At 41.9% G+C, this 19,631-nt stretch overlaps 1 protein-coding gene across 1 annotated transcript in view; it reads right to left on the bottom strand.

The window, feature by feature from the left end:
- DGKH (diacylglycerol kinase eta) overlaps positions 1-19,631 on the bottom strand; it is a 183,008-nt gene that overhangs the window by 54,459 nt on the left and 108,918 nt on the right. Inside the window, exons 5-12 of the mRNA XM_038761763.1 lie at positions 11,996-12,100; positions 11,568-11,700; positions 8,172-8,278; positions 7,580-7,705; positions 5,766-5,868; positions 3,901-4,063; positions 1,080-1,188; positions 670-809 (exon numbers count right to left, since the gene is read on the bottom strand). Coding sequence (XP_038617691.1) covers positions 670-809; positions 1,080-1,188; positions 3,901-4,063; positions 5,766-5,868; positions 7,580-7,705; positions 8,172-8,278; positions 11,568-11,700; positions 11,996-12,100 — 986 coding nt within the window. The remainder of the gene's footprint in view (positions 1-669; positions 810-1,079; positions 1,189-3,900; positions 4,064-5,765; positions 5,869-7,579; positions 7,706-8,171; positions 8,279-11,567; positions 11,701-11,995; positions 12,101-19,631) is intronic.

Below are 19,631 nucleotides of genomic sequence, written 5' to 3'. Positions count from 1 at the left end.
AAACACATATTAACTGCAATGGGATCGGGGTACCCCGAAGAAATCACTTCTCTCCCCATCTCTACCTTAATCACTCCATATCATTTGGGGCATCATAGTTACGGATATACTCACCTCATTAACCTTGGAATTGTATAAGGACGCTTTTTAGGAGTTCAAACTTTTCAAATACATTATGTATCCTCACAACTTCCACTAGGCTAGGATAATTCTCCTATTACATAACTAGGAAAATTGAGAAATAGGGAAATTAAATGGTTGACTCAAAGACACACTGAGAAACAGTGGCAGAGGTTACTAATTTCTAGAATAAGGTTCAAGGAATTTTACACACTGGTCATTTCCAACAACGTCCTTCCTGAAACCTGACTAATAGCAAAGAGCACTATCCCTTTATTGCTGAAGGGGAATCTTACCCGAGATCCCAGCTCGGAACAAAATGAATTCGGGTCTCCTGGCTGTGAAGGAGAAGTGGGGAGGTCTGGGACCAACGTGGACTCTACGGCTATATCAGTGAGATCAGGGGGTTAGTTTCCTCAGCTTTTCTTTCTTTTTAGCCTCTTGCTCGGGGACGGAAGAGGTGGAGACTGGAGGATTAAAAGTGCCAAGGAAATGTGCTGTTTCAAGGTGCCTCTTTCAGGCTGAAGAAGGGAAAATCTAACCTTTTACCTGTCTAGCATTTTTGTACTGGCCCGTTCCAACTTCTCCAAGATCTGTGGAAGCTGGGTGTCGTCGTCACAAGACCCCCCCCAGCCGAGCACTCGGGCCAGGTCATTTCCAGTACCGAGGGGCAAGACTCCCAGCTGACACTGAAAGACAGCGGAGGAATGACACGTTTATAACGAACGGTGCTTGGAAATGGAACAGAAAATGCTCACCGTCGCTCTAAGATGGTGGTAAATAGCAACGGAGAAACTCATTAGCAACAGTTCCCCGCTATTGGGTAGGGACCGTCTCTATATGTTGCCAACTTGGACTTCCCAAGCGCTTAGTACAGTGCTCTGCACACAGTAAGCGCTCAATAAATATGACTGAAGGAATGAATAAAGAACTAGCAAAAGATAGGGGCACACACTTGCCTGTTTGTGCAAGCTGAGTTTATCGATTTCAGACAAAACCCAACCAACGCTTCCATCTCCTCCACACACAAGAATCCGGAAATTGTCAAACTTCTGAAATAAACGTAAGCTGAAGGGGTAAAGTGGGTTTTTATTTTTAGTATTTGGACCAACTGATTATAGTCAGTGAATAGTTATACATTTCCACAAATGCCCTACGTCTTGGCTGGTATTGATAGATAGATCAAACCAAAAAGAATGATTTCATATATACTGTATGGTATATTCTGGGTAATGACATGCAGAATTGTAATGACTATTGTCCAGAAGAAACTATGACTTTTTTATTTTAATTTATTTTTTTTTTTTAAAATCACTCCTACAGATCAATATGGGCAGTTCTTCCCTTGTGTGATCCAGCATTCTCAGTATTTGGGGCCTCGGAAAGTGGAAGGATTCTATATTGTCCATGGAAAAATGGGGTGCTTAAAAAGGCAAAATTCCCTTCATACCAGATAGTATGTACCACTTTTTCCACCTCAAACAGTTCCATCCATTTATCCACATTCTTATCAGGGTAAAAGTACCTTACACTTTCCTTAGAATGATATGGTGGAAGATGGGAAAAAATGGGAATAAAATTGGACATGAAACTAAGAACAAAAACTGAGAATTGAAAAAAATAAAGTACAAAGAAAAAGAAAACTAGGACAAGAAGTGAGAAAACAGATGTAAAAACATTTTTTATCTCTAGGCAACAAAAATAAGAATGTATTCACTGCTGTGAATGTTACATTCTCGAAAATATTGCATCATTTTGCACTACTGAAAGAAAAAGGACAAATCCAAAAATCTGTACTGCCCTATTTTAAATAGCTTTAATATTTTTCAAATTAAAATTTTATATCTTTGCATGCAGTTTTGAATGGAAGCACTGAGATTTTGGGGGGTATTTGACATGCAAATCTTTGTCATCCAAAATGCAATAATTCTACATTTGGACTATTTGGATACATTAAACCAATTGTTAATAACAAGAAGGCATTTTTTAAAAAAACTGTAGGCATTCCAATAGGAAGTCCACTTTGGTTCAACGAACAAATGATAAAAATGAGGATAACATTGATGATTCTCAAAAGGAACAAAACATAATGGCTTGGTTCCTAAAAGTCTGAATTGTGTTATAGTTTCCTTGAAATGAGAGGTTATAATTATTAAGTTCTTAATTATTAGGGGCTCAACAGATATTCAAAAATGTCCCTTTCAATATCTTGTAACTTCATTTGTGAAAGAAATGTCTTTAACTGGTGTTAATACATTTCCCTCGACGGAAAACTAAGTACAATGCAATAAGGTACTTCAAAAACTGACTTATACTGTCCCCAAAGAAAGCCCATTCTGAAAAAAGATGTTATAACTATTCTGATAATTAAATACTACCACTTGCTGTACCTGCTGTAATGCTTTGCTATATATTTGTGCTTCTACTCAGAACAATGTGTTTTCCCTGAATATGAGATAATGTGAAAATGAATGAAGTGATGAAAACGAGAGTTGGAAGGCAGTATAATTTCTGTTTTCCTCACAAGGCTTTAAAAAGACGTTTAAAAAAGAATACACCTTTTAAAGAGCTTGATGCAAAAAGACGGCTATTTGTGCATAAACACAATGCTATTTAAACTGACTGAAAATTGGCTTCTAATAGCAAAGAGAATGGTGAAACAGTTTACACTTCTTAGTAGTTAGTGATTGAGTGAAACTTCTTAAAAACACAATTCTGTTCAGCATGTACACTTGTCCTTTCTTTTAGAAAATCAAAGTAAATTTATTTCCTTAAAAACTCTTTTATATTTCATATTTTTAAAAAGACAGCTGCTTCAATTCAAAAGATTACTGGAAATTAATTAAGGTTATTTGGGGACATGGGTGAAGGAATTTTATTACTACAAAATAGCTGTATTTGAGCTCATGAGAAGCAAAGGACACAAATATTTGTGAATTAAGTCACTGCTCAAGAAAATTTAAAGAAGCTACTGCACAGTTCCAACAGGCATTATGTCAATTTCCCTAGAGAGTTTTGTCAATACAACTCAATGTTCGCTATTTTTCCAACCCAGTGGTCGCTAGGGTACAAAGGGCCAATAATGCCAGATAATGTGGATCTCATTGAGAAACGGTTATATTTAGAAATGATTAGTTCATCCAATCTGTGGATCCTTTAAAAATAAATCATTTCTCCCATTTAGGAATCTGGAAGTAAAAGATTAACGCATTAATCAACCACACCATGGGCTCTAGGTATCGGTTGCTAAAGTTTGCAATACTATCTCCATAACTTGCAGGCTGTTTTACCAAATTCTCCAGTCCTGGTAAAAATGATGTATAGCATGAGATGGGCGGTGATTCCAGGGTGGTGGAGCAGTGGGGTGGCAAAGTTGCTGCTACTATCAGGTTCAAAACAACCTGCCTCTGTTCCATAGTGTATCCATAGTGTATCCATTAGCCACTTATTTATGGGTCCATGGGCCCATAAATTAGTAAATAAATAAATATATATATATATATATATCTCCCTAAAATAATAAACATGACTACCCTCTGCTGCAGATTACCTCCAAACAGTTAAAGATTCTCCCCTAGAGTTCAACCACAGTGATAGACTGTTACAGGAGAAATTTTACAGTTGATCTTTTATGAAGAAAAGCCAGGCTTAATCTAGAGTAGAAGTTCCAAGACATACCAAAACTTTGTAAAATACTAGGAGCAGGGGATCTAATTCAACTATACATTCGATGTCCGACACTGTTTAAGTAGGATGTAGGAATAAAGCAGAACGTATTACCCTAAATGAGGTCCTCCATTCATTAAATCAAACACCTGAGCTGGATTTAGCAATTGTTTGAATCGCCGAAGAAACTTTACTCCCTGATTGTCTCCACTCTTAGAATTGACGAAAACTAACAAAGGGCTTGCACAAGACGGTGGGCACGTTGCTTTCCAAAACCCTGAAAAAGAAGCAACGCACAAATAAACAGGACTCTCTTTTTCTAGTCATCAGAACAGGGATCTGAAGAAAGTTAAGATGTCAGAATGCATCGAAGGAAACAAACATTCCGTAGGAACCAACTGAATATTTGAAGTAGTTTGGCTTCATCCAAACTGGCGCTCATCCGCTTCGACCGCATGATTTTTTTCTCATCCTCTGTTTATTATTGATTTTCCTCTAAGTGGCTCCCGTAAGACTGATGACATACACCCCAAAACTGTCCAGAATACCAAAGACTGCCTCACTGATTCTCTGATGGCAGCAAGCAGATAGGAGTGCTCTGTGCTCTCTGGGCCCTGAAGCAAAGCAACAGACTCTGGACTTTTGCAGGGGTGGAAAGCTTCCAGAGAGGTGGGCCCTTGGGCAGTTTAGGGTACCCTAGGTTGGCTAGGGGTTTGAAGCCACCTTTTGGGATGATGTGACCCACACCAGGATGGTTTCTGGGTCAGAGACTGCCAAGAGGCACAAGAATGATTCCTTGGATCCACCCCACCATGGAATCACACAGGCTACCCTGAATCGAGGGGTCCCCTACATCAGGATCCTCAGGGCTCAGATCCTCCTGTGCGCACCAGGATCTGGGAGGACCCCCAAACTCCTGGAAAAACCCACTCCAAGGGGGGGCTGAATCCTCACTAAAATCATGAATCCGAGTCACAGTGCCCTTCAATATGGCCAAATTGATTTTGAACGGGCAGAGCCGGCCTGTCCCAGCAGCCCTCTCATTGCTCTGGCCTAACAGAGCTGTGAGAGTCATTGGAAATGGGGTGCAATTCATGCTGCGGAGGGTCTGGCCACCTGGTATACGTGAGAACAAATGATCTACCTCACGCCTCCCCCCCGCTCCGAAGACATCTGCGATCGACATCTTCCAGATCAACACTGAACTGATCTCCCACATAACAGAACAGAGATAGTGACAGCCAAAGATTTGGTGGAATGGAGATCGCAATAGCTACTATAAAACTAGACCATTTCCCAAATTCATACTGTACAGAACAGAGCTAATCCAACAAATTTCCTCCACTGACAGACTTCGTTTTGACTGTTCTTAAAGAATTCACAAGCTGCAGTTCAAATTCAGTCCTGAATTAAAGAACGCGCATTTTTGTTTAAATATGTTTTGAAACTGCTCCCAGCCAAGGTCTCTCTGCCCATTTTTAGCCCCAAACAGATTTTGTACTGCCATGTTATAACCTCTGAAAACAGTGTACTAATGGGCAGGACAGGGTAACTGCCTTCAGGAATAACATGAGAAATTCAAAAGCAAAAAAGAATAGTCAAAGGAAGAGCAATTTTTTGACAAATAAGAAAATTATCTCACTTGAACTGTATGAAATAATGCAACATTTAATAGGCCCAAATATCATTTCTTTTTTGGACAAGGCACCGTTTGTCGATGTGACATCTGCAAAATATGTTCTGCCATGCCAGCTGCAAATAGAAAGAAACTGATCTCGGTCTGAAGAGTGTTTTAAAGAAAAAAAAAGTCAGTCGATCAATCGATGGTATTTACTGAGCACTTACAGCGTGCTGAGCACTTTACCTAGCCCTTGGGAGAGTATGAGACAAGAATTGGTAGACATGTTCCCAGCCCACAAGAACAGTAAATGCCAAGAGCATCAATCGTCATTTACACTAATTATACTCATTTGACATACCATCGGAGTCTATGCTGTTAAGTGCAGTTGGAGGTATGATTGATACCTTACACTGGCCAAGTGGACATTTGCGAGGATACAGATCTCTGCAGGCAGTGTGTACCTAATAAGACAAGAACAGGTCCTTATCGACAACATCGAATCGTGTTCAAGGAATCATGAATTTAGAAAAACCCAGAGCCGAACGGCTGAGCGGTCTAATGCCGGGAATTTGCTCTCCTGGCATTGTATCTGCCGTTTGATAATTCAGTCTTTTGGGGTCAAACTCATTGCTTCAGCAAAGGGAATCCATGCTGAGGGAAAGGTAGCTTTCAGCGCTACGGAGCGACCAGAGGTGACCTTCTCATACTTGGTCTGTGTCGTTGACAATGTGATTTATGCCTTAACCCCTTACGTGCACCTTGTCTGGCACCAAAAGGGATGGGCTGAGGCTCAGTTGTCATTTTTGACAGGAGGCTCCTTCAGAGTGCTCAATACAGACGCAACATTAATAGCAATGAACCAGTAACCAGGGTGTGAAAATTCCAATTTAAGATCTGTCAACTCATTCATTCTGTGACAAGAGGATAGTCCTTAGAGACCTCATGATCTATAAAGTAGGTATACACACACCTAACATCCTGTGAGGGATGGTAGTAAAATTTGGGAACCCACTTCTAACAGACGGTTCGCTTTCATGAATAAATCAATCAATGGTATTTATTGATGGCTTACTGAGTGATGAGCACTGTACTAAGTGCCTAGGAGAGTACAATACACTAAACTTGATAGACAAGATTCTTGCTCACCCAGACCTCACAGACTAGAGCAGACACAAATTTGTCGAACCCAACTTTAAGGTACCACCAGTACCATTAAGAACACCTTTCTTAGTACAATTCTTTATAATATCAATATACACAAACACATGACCATCTATGAAAACAGTAACATATTTCTACTTAATACAATTTTTGATGAAAATCACTAACAACTGTTTCTTACACTGGCGATTCTGGCTAGTTTAATAAATGATCAAATCTAGTGGGGAAAGACAAAAAGGGACGCTAATAACAGGGAACATGGGAAACCTACAAATCTAGAAGCCACAACTGGGGAGATTTTAAAGATCCAAACCAAAAGTGCATATGATGAAAACTGAATGGATTTCCAAAACATCATTCTTGTCTTAAGATCAAGATACCTTGATCTTAATCTATTCTGAGAAGTTGTGAGGGAGTAGATGGGGAAAGAATTAAGAAGAAATGCGACAAACGGTACTGTCAGTTGGCTAAGGTCAGCACACTCATTCAACTAGATTAGAAAACAGTCTCCGGAAAAGAAACTAAAAGGAATGAAATGGAATAATTATAAAAGAAAAATGACCACAAGACTGCTATAAAATTAAAGAAAAAATTAGGTTCGAGTTTTGAAGTCAGAAAGGTATTAAAGGCAGCAATTTGCTATTCCACCTGAATTTTTTTTTAAAAAAGTGCCAAATCAAGAATAGATATAAAGAAAACTGAGGCAACCGACAGTGATTATCAGAGGATACCACATCTAGAGAGCGTTACGTGAGAAGACTTAGGGATTCACTGTCAGGAGTCTTATTTTCCAAAACTGTGTTTGAACGCTATGAAGTTTAGAGAAAAGAGTGGAGCAAAAATCACCGAGTGGTAAGGAAAAGACGAAAATGAGTAGGTACCGTTAGCTGGACCTTAAATCAGTTGCTCCGACCCTGAACTTTATGGTGTTATTAGATGTTTTTCCCGTTTCAGTCAGAAATACACGCCACCCAACAGCCGATTCCCATACTCCCGGGGGAGGCTCCTTACCATAGCTTTACACCAAAGGCACTTCCAATCTTGCAAGCGCAGAACACTGCCGCAGGTCTTGTCACAGACTGCACATTTGGCACTGACGGGCAAGTTGCCCTCTAGCCACTGGTGGGGCATAGCTATCTGCGGAGGGGGGCATTCAAAAGTTAAATTACAGACTCTAAAAGCAAAGAATTCCAATGAGCAGAATATGAAATGGCAGCTTCTTTTGATCTTTTTCCTCCCCCTTTTGTGTGACTGTCAGAAGTTATTTATGTGAATTTGTACAGCAAGGGTCCAGACGGCTTGAGGGTAGAGAAATCTAAGCAACAAATCTCAAGCTCCGCAAACATTCATTCATTCAATCATATTTATTGAGCGCTTACTGTAGGCAGAACACTGTACTAAGCGCTTGGAAGTACACGTTGGCAACATATAGAGACGGTCTCTACCCAACAACGGGCTCACAGTCTAGAAGGGGGAGACAGACAACAAAACAAAACATGTGGACAGGTGTCCAAACAGTGACCATGGTTGAAAACCTACGGACAGTCGCAGGTGTTCAGTGAGGTTAATTTATGAAGGTTTCCCAGGGATGATAAAAACTTACACCATCTTCATCTTCAATGATATCCTTCCCAATGGAAGCTAAGGTAGTCCATTTGCAATTATTTGTTGCTCTGACAGCACATCTTTTGTGTGCTTTGAATTTACACACTAAAAAGAAAAAGAAAACAAAACATTTCTGTGCATCAGTCATTCCTGAACAAAATCATGGAGACTGGCCAAATCCACAGTATACGAATCACTTTTACGGGTCCAAAAATCCTAATGGAAGGAACACGGGCCTGGGAATATGAGGACCTGGGTTCTCATCCCAGCTCTACCGCTTGCCTGCTGTGTGAACTTGGACAAGTCACCTAACTTCTCTGTGCCTCAGTTCCCTCATCTGCAAAATGGGAATTCAATACCCATTCTCCCTCCTACTTGGACTGTGGGCCTCATGTGGGGCCTGATTTCCTTGTATCTACCCATGTGTTTAGTACAGTATGTGGCCCATAGTAAGTGTTTAACAAATACCACAATCATTATTACTATTGCTATTATTTTCATTATCATTATTTTTTTTTTCAATTTAAAACTCCACAGTAAGACATTTATAAGGCAGCTAATAACAAGGAAATCATCTAGGACGTTATTCATCTCAAGAAATACAGTAAGCTTATCGATGATTTCCTGGTAGCAAAAGAAGGGATGGCAATGCATATTTCCCAAAGAAGATAGGACAAAGAAGTGCAAGAGCAAGTAGAGAACAGAACATATGAGCGGTGGAAAAAAATGCATAAATGCAAGATCCGCCAATGCTATGGGATGCTGTTGGATGGTAATAATCTGATTTCATCAGAAAACACCTCCTGGATGAGATGATTTTTCACTGGGCTTTGAATCAATCAATCAGCCATCAATCAGTACTTACAGAGCACCAAATGAGTGCTTTAAAAGCACTGGTCAGAGGGTTCTGTTTGTCGTGGAGAGGAATGGGTAAACATGAAAGGTTTTTGAAGAAGAGTGATACGTGCAGGACAGTGCTTTTGAAAATGAATCCATCAGCAGAGTGACATATGGACGGGGGAAGACATGTGGAGATGGGGAGATCAGCGAGGAGGCTGAGACACTTGTCAAATGGGGCCATAACAAGTAGCTGGACTAGTGTGGTGACTGTTAGTGAAAGAGTGAATATGGTGGTTGAAAGAGAGGGAGGAGACAAAGATAATGACAAGGTTGTGGGCTAGAGATGGAGAAGATGGTGGTTTGGTCAACTTTCAGGAAAAAACTTAGGTGGAAGCGAGGATTTGGGAGAGAAGATGAGGAACTCAGTTTTAGAGCTGAGCTTGAGGTGCTGGCGGGATAAGTCAGGTGGGGATGCGGTGGAGGCAAGAGGAAATGAGGGTTTGCAGAGGAGGTTGAGAGGCTGTGACAAGTGAAATGGAATTGGGAGTGGAAAGCAATCAGAGCAAATGAGCTCTCTAAGATGGTGAGTGTAAGATGAGATGAGAAAAGGAGCCAGACAGAGCCCTGAGGAACAAACACAGGTAGAGGCTGAGAGGTGGAAGAAGAGGCAACAGGAGATCGAGAAAAGCACTTAGTACAGTGCTCTGCACACAGTGAGCACTCAATAAATACGATTGAATGAATGAATGAAAAGCAGCCAGAAAGGTAAGAGGAGGATCAAGGGAGAACTGTGTCAGAAAAAGCAAGGTTTCCAGGAGAAGGGAGTAGTTTGCGGTAACAAAAGCAGTCAAGGGGTTGAAGAGAAGCTTTGAAAACGAGGAGAATTGTGATCCGGCGGTTTTGAAGAGGAAGGGACTTTCAGACAGACCCTCTGGAGAAGGTCCAGTGCAGTGCCCAACTGAAATAACTGGAAAGAAAAACCTAGGAGGGAAGCTTAAAAGGAACTAGGATTATTCAGCTTAATCACTCAATCGATCAAGTAATCTGTCAAGCATCTATTAGATGCAGCTTAATCACTCAATCGATCAAGTAATCTGTCGAGCATCTATTAGATGCAGAGCACTGAACTGACTTGGGAGAATACAGCAGTCCTAAAAGTCACCCCCCCTGTCTTCAGGGAGTTGACAGTCACATGATCTGCTTGAAGAGAAGGCTGACGGGGAGTTTAGTCGGCCAGCCTCCGACTATTCTAGCTTTCTTCTCTTTGCTTGGCTCTTTCCGATTCCACATTTTTCAGGAAGCTTTATAGTTGGGTGGGAACATTTTCTCAAACTCGGGGTTGTTCTCACCAGGAGAAGTGAGGGGACAATTAGGGGGAACCCCAAAATGAGCGCTATGGATCTTCAGACAGCTGTGTGGGCGTAGTAGTGGTGACAGAGGCCATCTAACCCTCACCCCCTGAATACACTCACCGCCTTCCTGTCCCCCCTTCCTCCTGCCACTCTATTCCTCCATCTCCTCATTATCATTTTATTATTATCACGCCCCCCTCCCCCAGAGACCCTCCCATCACAATAGAACAGCCTGTTTACCCCTCAGAGAGTCCATAAATGATCTCGGGCTTCTAAGGTCCTTTTGGCTCAATAATTTCCTCGGGTGATTGCACTGGCAATTTGACTTATTTCTGAACAAAAAATGAAAAAGGAGTATACTGTGCCTAAATTAAATATCTTGAAAAGGGGAAAAATCAATGATGCCCAGTAAATCACTACCAAATAATCTACAAGAAGCAGCGTGGCTCAGTGGGAAGAGCCCGGGCTTAGGAGTCAGAGGTCATGGGTTCTAATCACGGCTCCACCACTTGTCAGCTGTGTGACTTTGGGCAAGTCAATTAACTTCTATGAGCCTCAGTTACCTCATTTGTAAGATGGGGATTAAGACTATGAGCCCCACTTGGGACAACGTGATCACCTTGCATCCCCCCAGCGCTTAGAACAGTGCTTCACACATAGTAAGTGCTTAACAAAGCCATCATCATTATTATTATATTTTGCCCATACAAACCAAAGACAAGTAACTCATCATCAGTCTGGTCTAAATCCACAGAAAAAAGGAAATAGAAAGGACAGCAGGTAGGGGCACTTCAGAGAAAAATGGACAAGGGAATCACGGAATTTCTCCTCTTTTCCCCTCAAGGCTTTTGACCCTTTGAAAGTTCTGTTGTTATTTTAGGGGGTGGGGAGGGGAGCCTCACACACACACTCTTTATTTTCACCAACCACTCTTTCCGTGTTCTCCAACACGTCCATAATGATCTCATCTTTCTCTCAAAAGGAACTGACTCAGACAAGCACACACATCCGAAAAACACATGTCGAGACAGAATACAATTTTACGCTCGCTTTAGCCGGCACTAAAGATCTTTTTTTCCGCCTTCTCTTCGAGCCAAGAAAGTATTTTCCTCTGATCAATTAACCTCCGCTCTTTACGGGAGGTACAGAAAAAGACTTCGTGGAAGGACGAGAAGGGGACCAGCGTTGGCTGCGTACATTACCTTCGCAAGACAGGCCATGGGAGGTGACTCCAGAGAGGCTCTCTCTGCAAACGTTGCAAAAGGTAGGTCGGGCGTGGGAGCTCGCATACCAGTTATGCATCCCTGAGAAATGTTCCACATTAAACTGCGCCGTCTAGTAAAGGAGAAGTTAACACAAATTTGCAAGTACAGAATGTGGCTACAACAGCTCAATTACTTAGGAGGGGTAGGTGCCGGAAAAATGGGAGAGGAAGGAATAGCACATTCAAATGCCAAAACCATTATTAGAATAGTGACGTTTCAATACGATTTTCAAAATAATGCTGAAACACAGAGGTAAGGTGCTTACACGCAATGTAAGCTGTTTCTGTGCCATTGGACGGATGCGATGGTCAATACATATTCTGGGAGAAGAAGAAGAAGAAGCCAGGAAAGGGCTGTTATCTTACTTCATAATGTTCTCTGGATTGTACAGACTTCAGCGAGCTGATCCAATCCTCCATCTCCTTTCGGTTCTCGGCACACAATATCAGTCTCCTGAATGGGGTAATTATCTGAAAGGGATTTCTCAATTTAGTGATTCAAGAAAATAACCGACAGGAGCCAGCACCTGACAAAGCGAATTAGCTTTTTCTCTTCCCACCTACCTCTGGTAAGATAAATGAAATGCACCTTGCAAATACAGATACTCTTTAAAATTCTGAGTATCATACAATCTTTAAAATAAAAAGTCGCTGCTAAAGGGAAAAAAAAAACCCACTTCAATCACTAATGACCCAAATTGGCTCTTGGCTATGGACTCATGCTTACTTATCTGTCTTTTCATGGGTCTTTACTAACGACTATAACAAACTTGAAAAAGCACAAACCTTAATTCGCAAAGTGTTTTTGAAAAAAGGAAGGCATATCTATTTCAAAACACTATCTTGGCAACTGCCTACCATGATAATGAAAATATTCGAGAAAAATCTTCAAAACTGAAAGTAAGAAGGGATATGAAAACTGTGTAGTAGATGAAGGCTAAATTATGTACTTGAGCACCAAGTTATGAGAATGACATCTTTCAAACAATTTCCACTGTCCCAAGATAGTGTAAACCAAGAATGGTTTGCACTGGGTGAGGGCTCAGATTCTTCTACTGCATTTTGGGCCCCAGGAAAGAGGGGCTCAACCCTCCAAAGAAGTTCCATCATCTGGTTTGGGGGAAGAGGATCTTGATTCCTTTTTTTTTTTTTAAAAAAAAAAAAAGGAAATTCAAGCTTTCATAAGAACAAATATGACAAATTTAAATTCTCAGAAGAACTAAAGACTGAAAGGAAACAACTCAAAATCTCCTACCGTTGCGTCACTATCGAATTTCAAGTGCAGCATCGTACTGGGTATTCACCCAGATGTAAATATGAACATTGCATTCTTTATAGAATCTCAAAATCCCTAAACCTCACGTATTCTATTCAAAGACTGTTAATCCCCTCACAGAACCAGAGCAATGAAAACAAAACAGAGTACCATTCAATTTACAAAAAATAATTCCACTTCCTCACAGCACAGACTCCGTCAGGGCAAGGTGGAAAGAGATTCGAGATTACGTAACAAATTAAATGCACAGTCCTCAGGCTAAAAACTTTTAGGTCAGGCAAGAAACGCATCCCGTATTTCATATTGCTTCCATTAACAGATTTCCTGAGTCGTATGCCTTGAGAAACGCTCTTAAGAAATCAACTTAAAATGCCAGGCTACCACTACTTAACAAACTTTTTGTTTAAAAATTCAAAATGAAGATCAGATCAACCTTGAGCTCAATTACTCACCTTGTCTCTGCAGGATTTTTTCCAGCCTGGATTTGGGGTTTTCAGGACCTCATTAATCCTTGAGGCCCTCCGCTCTGACAGGCAGCGGGCTACAAGTCCCAGGGCGGAATAACACAATCCTGTCAGCTTTGGGCTGGTTGATGACTGTGGTGTTTTGGGGAGGGGAGGAGAGTGCAGGGCGGGGGGAGTATTACCATGTGATATTGATGAACCTCTCACTTGGGCCTTTCCCCCACTTTTCCACCGCCTTTTTTGAATTAAGCTTATTAACAGCTGAACACTTCTCTTCCTGAATAAATAGTTAATGCAAAGAGCAAAGCCTCTCTCATTACTTAGGAGCCAAATGGACGCTTTATTACTTCAAAATGTTTTTTTTCCAGGACAGCCCATCAAATGAAGCAGAGAGAAGTCATTAAATCATAATATAATCCTGGCTCCACAAACCGACCCAGTGCTCCAGAAAACTCCAGGCTTCACTAAACTTACTGATACCATCTGAGCAAATAACTGCCCCCAGGATTTATTTCCTCAGTATTCAGTGTAACATCACTGCAAGGATTTCCTCTTTTGAATCATGGGCGTACAGTAAAGTCAGGTGTCAGCCACACAAAGTGGGGTAGAATGCTTAATGTCACATTTTAATGTCACATGGTTGTACATATTTATTACTCTATTTATTTATTTATTTTGCTTGTGCATTTCTATCCTATTTATTTTATTTTGTTGGTATGTTTGGTTTTGTTCTCTGTTTCCCCCTTTTAGACTGTGAGCCCACTGTTGGGTAGGGACTGTCTCTATGTGTTGCCAGTTTGTACTTCCCAAGCGCTTAGTACAGTGCTCTGCACATAGTAAGCGCTCAATAAATACGATTGATTGATTGATTGAATGATTTTAGCCTTTACTCCCTATCTACTGCATTCGGGTTTGGATGATTGTACTTCAAAGGGTTTGTTACCCATGGAATCGCTATAAAGAATATACTCTCCAAGCCCATCTGAGGTCAGCTAGTTTAAAACAAGAAAAATGAGTAAAACAATCTGTCATTGTCGGTCATCTATGTGAGCAATTGCACTAATGTCAGTGTGGCCCAGTGGAGAGAACACGGGGTTGGGAGCTAGGGGACCTGGGTTCTAATCCTGGCTCTGCCACTTGCCTGCTGTGTGATCTTGGGCAAGTCAGTTAACTTCCCTGTGCCTCAGTATCCTCAACTGCAAATGTGGATTCAAAATCTGTTATTGAGTGCTTACTTTGTTCAGAACACTGCATAAAACTCTTGGGAGAGTCAAATACAACAGAATTAGCAGACACATTCCCTGCCCATAATGAGTTTACAATCTAGTTTACATTTTACTCATCTGTAAAATTGGGATTAAGACTGTGAGCCCCATGTGGGGCATGGACTGTGTTCGGGCTGATTAGCTTGTACCTACCCCAGCGCTTAGTACAGTGTCTGGCACGTAACTGTATTGTACTTTCCAAACACTTAGTACAGTGCTCTGCACACAGTAAGCGCTCAATAAATACAACTGAGTGAATGAATGAATGTTATTCCTCCTAGAGTGTTAGCCCCATGTGGGAGCTGATAATCTTGTATCTCTCCCAGTGCTAAGTAGAGTAAGTGGCAAAAAGTAAGCGCTTACCAAATACCACAATTATCATTATTATTATTACTAATGTCTCTCAGTTGAAAGACTTATTGACGAAGGCATTGACTCCTGACTGCATCTAGGTAAAGCTGTTCTCTGTTTAGAAGATGAAGTTGTGGAGCACGGGGTACAGGGCTTATTTACTAACGGTTTTCCTAATAGGTTTGTCCGATAATGGGACTGTTTGTTTCAACTCAACCTCCTTATATCCTGACTGCCCCCAGGACTTTGCCCTAGGAACTTGGCATTATCCTTGACTCATCTCTCTCATTCAACCCACGTATTCAATCTGTTCCCAAATGCTTTTCCCAACCTTCACAATGTTGCTAAAATTATTACAGTATTTGTTAAGCACTTACTATGTGCCAGGCACTGTACTAAGCGCTGGGATGGATACAACCAGCAAATCGGGTTGGATACAGTCCGCCCTTTCCTCCCCATCCAAACTGCTACAAAGTTCATCCGAGCACTTATCAATCAATTGTATTTATTGAGCGCTTTCTATACTAAGCCTTTGGGACAGTACAATACAACAGAATTAGCAGATACGTTCCCTGCCCTTAAAGAGCTTACACTCTAGAGGACTATCCCAGGGTGATCAGCCTCCTTGCTGACCTCCCTGCCACCTGTCTCTACCCAATCCAGTCCATACAAAACTCTGCCTCCTGGATCACTTTTCCATAAAAACGTTCAGTCCATGTTTCCCCACTCCTCAAGAACCCCCAATGGTTGCCCATCCACTGCCACCTCAATAGAAACTCCTTACCGTCGACTTTAAAGCACTCAATCACCTTACTTCCTCTCTGATTTCTTACACCCCAGCTCAAACACTTTGTTCCTCTAATCTCGATCTCATCTATCTCACCGCCGACTTCTCACCCACATCCCGCTTCTGGTCTGGAATGGCCTCCCTCTTCATATCCGACAGGCGATATATGTTTGTACATATTTATTACTCTATTTATTTATTTATTTATTTATTTATTTATTTATTTATTTATTTATTTTACTTGTACATATCTGTTCTATTTATTTTATTTTGTTAGCATGTTTGGTTTTGTTCTCTGTCTCCCCCTTTTAGACTGTGAGCCCACTGTTGGGTAGGGACTGTCCCTATATGTTGCCAATTTGTACTTCCCAAGTGGTTAGTACAGTGCTCTGCACATAGTAAGCGCTCAATAAATACGATTGATGATGGTGATGATGATGATCACCCTCCCCACCTTCCAAACCTTATTTCAAACCACATCTCCTCCAAGAGGTCTTCCTTAAATAAGCCCTCATTTCCTTATCTCCCACTCCCTTCTGTGTCACCCTACTTGGATTCGCACCCATCATTCACCCCTCTCTCAGCCCCACGGCACTTATGCACATATCTGGCATTTATTCACTTATATTGATGTCTGTGTCCCCCTACAGATTGCAAGCTCTTTGTGGGCAGAGAACACGTTTACCAATATGGTATTCTCCCAAGCACTCAGTACAGTGCTCTGCACACAGTAAGCCCTTAATAAATACAATTGATTGATTAGTCCTACACTTTGTAGCTTTGTTTGAAACTGCTTCATCACGTCTTGAAATCACTTTTGCTTCACTCTGGGCTTGTGACTGCCTCCTTTAACTTTTTTTTTTCATGGCTTTTGTTAAGCGCTTACTACGTGCCAGGCACTGCACTAAGTGTTGGGGTAGACTTGAATCTTGTATCTTAACTTGTACCTACAAGTTAATCAGGTTGGACACAGGCCCTGTCCCACTTGGGGCTCCTGGTCTTCATCCCCATTTTACAGATGAGGTAACCGAGGGACAGAGAAGTGAAGTGGCTTGCCCAAGGCCACACAGCACAACCCAGGTCCTTCTGCTTTCCAGACCCATGCTCTACCCAATAAATAGGCCACCCTATGTCTCTATTTTATGTTCCCTCTGGGCAGCTGTTTGGATATCCAGCTGACATCCTACCTCCTCCCAAGTACTGTGAGCCCAACAGAGCTGTGATACTGTGATCACCGCTTCAAATCTGGGGGAGTCAGAGGACCTGGGTTCTAATCCCAACTCTGCCACTTCCCTGCTATGTGACCGTGGGCAAGTCACTTAACCTGTCATTCTATGAGCACCAGGCTGACGATAGTCAATCCAGTAAAACTCTGGCAAGCATCGGTTGGCAATGGAAAGTAACAAGACGTTGAATGATTGCAACAATCTGATATTTCTCCTTTCTCCTTGAAGATGGTGAAAGGATGGCTGCATCTCCTCAGTGCTCTATATCTTTGTTTGTTCTTTAAATGGGATCTGTGAAGTGCTTAGTATGTGCCAGGCACTGTATTAAGCGCTGGGGCAGTGGATACAACCATTGGAAAAAATGGACCACCCTCAGTCCAGTATTGAAGGCTTTGAAACCCAGAATCTGCATGAAGGAATTAATTATACTCCCCGTGGCTTGCAAAGTGAGACTTGCACTCTCTAGCCCTTTTTAATGATATTTAACCAGCACCTACTGTTTGCTAAACACTGGGCCAGATACAAGGCGATCAGATCAGATTGAATTCCTCAGTCTCACATGGGGGTCCCGATATTAGAGGAAAGGAGAGTGGGTATCTTCTCGCTGTTTTCCAGAAGAAGATTCTGAAGTCCAGAGCAGTTAGATGGCAAACCCAACATTACACAGCAAGCCCGTGGTAGGGATGAGATTCGACCCAAAGTCTCCTGAATCCCAGTAAGCCATATTCCCCCCTGAAACCGTGTTCTGCCTGGGGAAATATGCGCAATGAGAAATAGAGGGGCAGGAGAGCAGCGTATTGCAAAGACGGGCAGAGTGACCACAGCATAGTGCCCAGCCAGGCAGGAGTTGTCAGGATATCTACCTCAGGAGTTAGTGTGATGTTCACTGCCCAATTCAGCCAGCGATTTCCAGGACTCCTGCTGATCGTCTCCACCATACTCTAGTTGAGACCTTTCCCCCCATCCCCAGCCTCCTAGTCCCAGTGGACAATCCTCTAGCTCTGGCTTGTTTCATCCCCGACAGTGGTGAGCCGTGTGGGTCAGATTTGGGTAGGGCTTTTGGCAGAGGTCCTGGGGAGAAAGAGAAAGTGAGTTTCCCTTTCTCTGCCCATCTGTGTCCCTCTCTCTGTCCAACTGTCCTCCCACCCCCTCTCTCCTTTCCAGCTCCAGCTCCCTGCCTCCGATTCTCACCTCTCCCCTTCCCATTTCTCTCTTTCACAGCGAGCTCTGGGGCTGCGGGGCTTCAAGGTTATCTCTGACATGGGTCTCCGAGTCTGGGAGCATCTCTGGATGTGAGAGTCTGCGGATTCCTGATCGCTAAATCTGGTTGCGTCTCTGAGTCCCTGGCGACATCTAATAATAATAATTGCGGTATTGGTTAGGCGCTTACTATGTGGATACAAGCAAATCGGGATGGACACAGTCCCTGTCCCACGTGGGGCTCACAGTTTCAATCCCCGAGGGAACTGAGGCCCAGAGAAGTGAAGTCACTTGCCCAAAGTCACACAGCTGACAATTGGCGGAGCCGGGATTTGAACCTCTGACTCCAAAGCCCGTGCTCTTTCCACTATGCCATGCTGCTTCCCCAAATCTTTGGGGAAATCTTCCTCTCTTCCCCACCTTTTTTTTTCACCCCATCTCCTGGAATCTAGAGCTTTCCACTTACACCCCAATCTGCCACGCACTAAGGGGTTGGATTCAACATTCACAGGCCAAGACCGGGGCTTAGGAGCAAATTCCACACATTCACTGGGTGAGAAAGTCAGTGAGTAGAAAATTCACAGTTTCACTAGCTTTAGGAGAAAAACCACCCAAATTGCAAGAATCCAACATTTGCAAGATATACTGTTCAACATTCTCATCAAGCTCATATGAGCAACATTTTACATTGGAAATCATGACTGCTTTTAATATTAATTCCAAAAACAGGGATCACAATGAGCTCATTTATTATTTAAGAAGGCCGTCACATTCACTTCCATTGCAATGTAGCAATAGCCGACCAGTAGTTAATGGACACTTTTAAAACTATTACCATTACATTGAATATTTTCAGTTTCTACCGGAGAGATCGAAATAATGCATTAGCATCATTCCCTTGGCACCCGCCCGCTAGATTTGTAACAGTAAATCACTGTGTACAGTACATGTATGCAACTGGAGATTTCAAAACAAAACAATTATTCTGTTTGTGTTGATCCCCACAAATCAGAAACACATTTCCATCATCTGAATTTTCCATTACACTAGAGTAATGCCGGGAAAAGATGATTTAGAATATAGTGAAAGTGGTATTACATATGCCTTTCATTTTCCCCCTTAAGTATGTTTTGGGGCTCTGAAAAGATTGTGCGGGAAGTAAAACAATAGAGGGAAACTTGTAGTCCCGATGAAGATAACAAAGTCAGCTGTGTCAATCCAAAGCTTGAAGAATAGATTGGAAAGAAAAACACAGAATACAGTAGACAGAAAATCAAAAAAGAAATAATTAAATTTGCAAAGCAAGAGAGTTAACTATGCTTTTAATGTCAATGTTCAATTAAAAAATCTATCCCATTATTCCAAAATGGGCCAGGGAGGAATTTTTCAAGGTTGCAACCTATTGTTTTACAGCCACAACGATGTTTTCCTAC

The sequence above is a fragment of the Tachyglossus aculeatus genome, chromosome 20, assembly GCF_015852505.1.
Source record: "Tachyglossus aculeatus isolate mTacAcu1 chromosome 20, mTacAcu1.pri, whole genome shotgun sequence".
In the NCBI taxonomy this organism is placed as follows: domain Eukaryota; kingdom Metazoa; phylum Chordata; class Mammalia; order Monotremata; family Tachyglossidae; genus Tachyglossus; species Tachyglossus aculeatus.
This window is presented reverse-complemented; position numbering and strand designations above follow the sequence as displayed.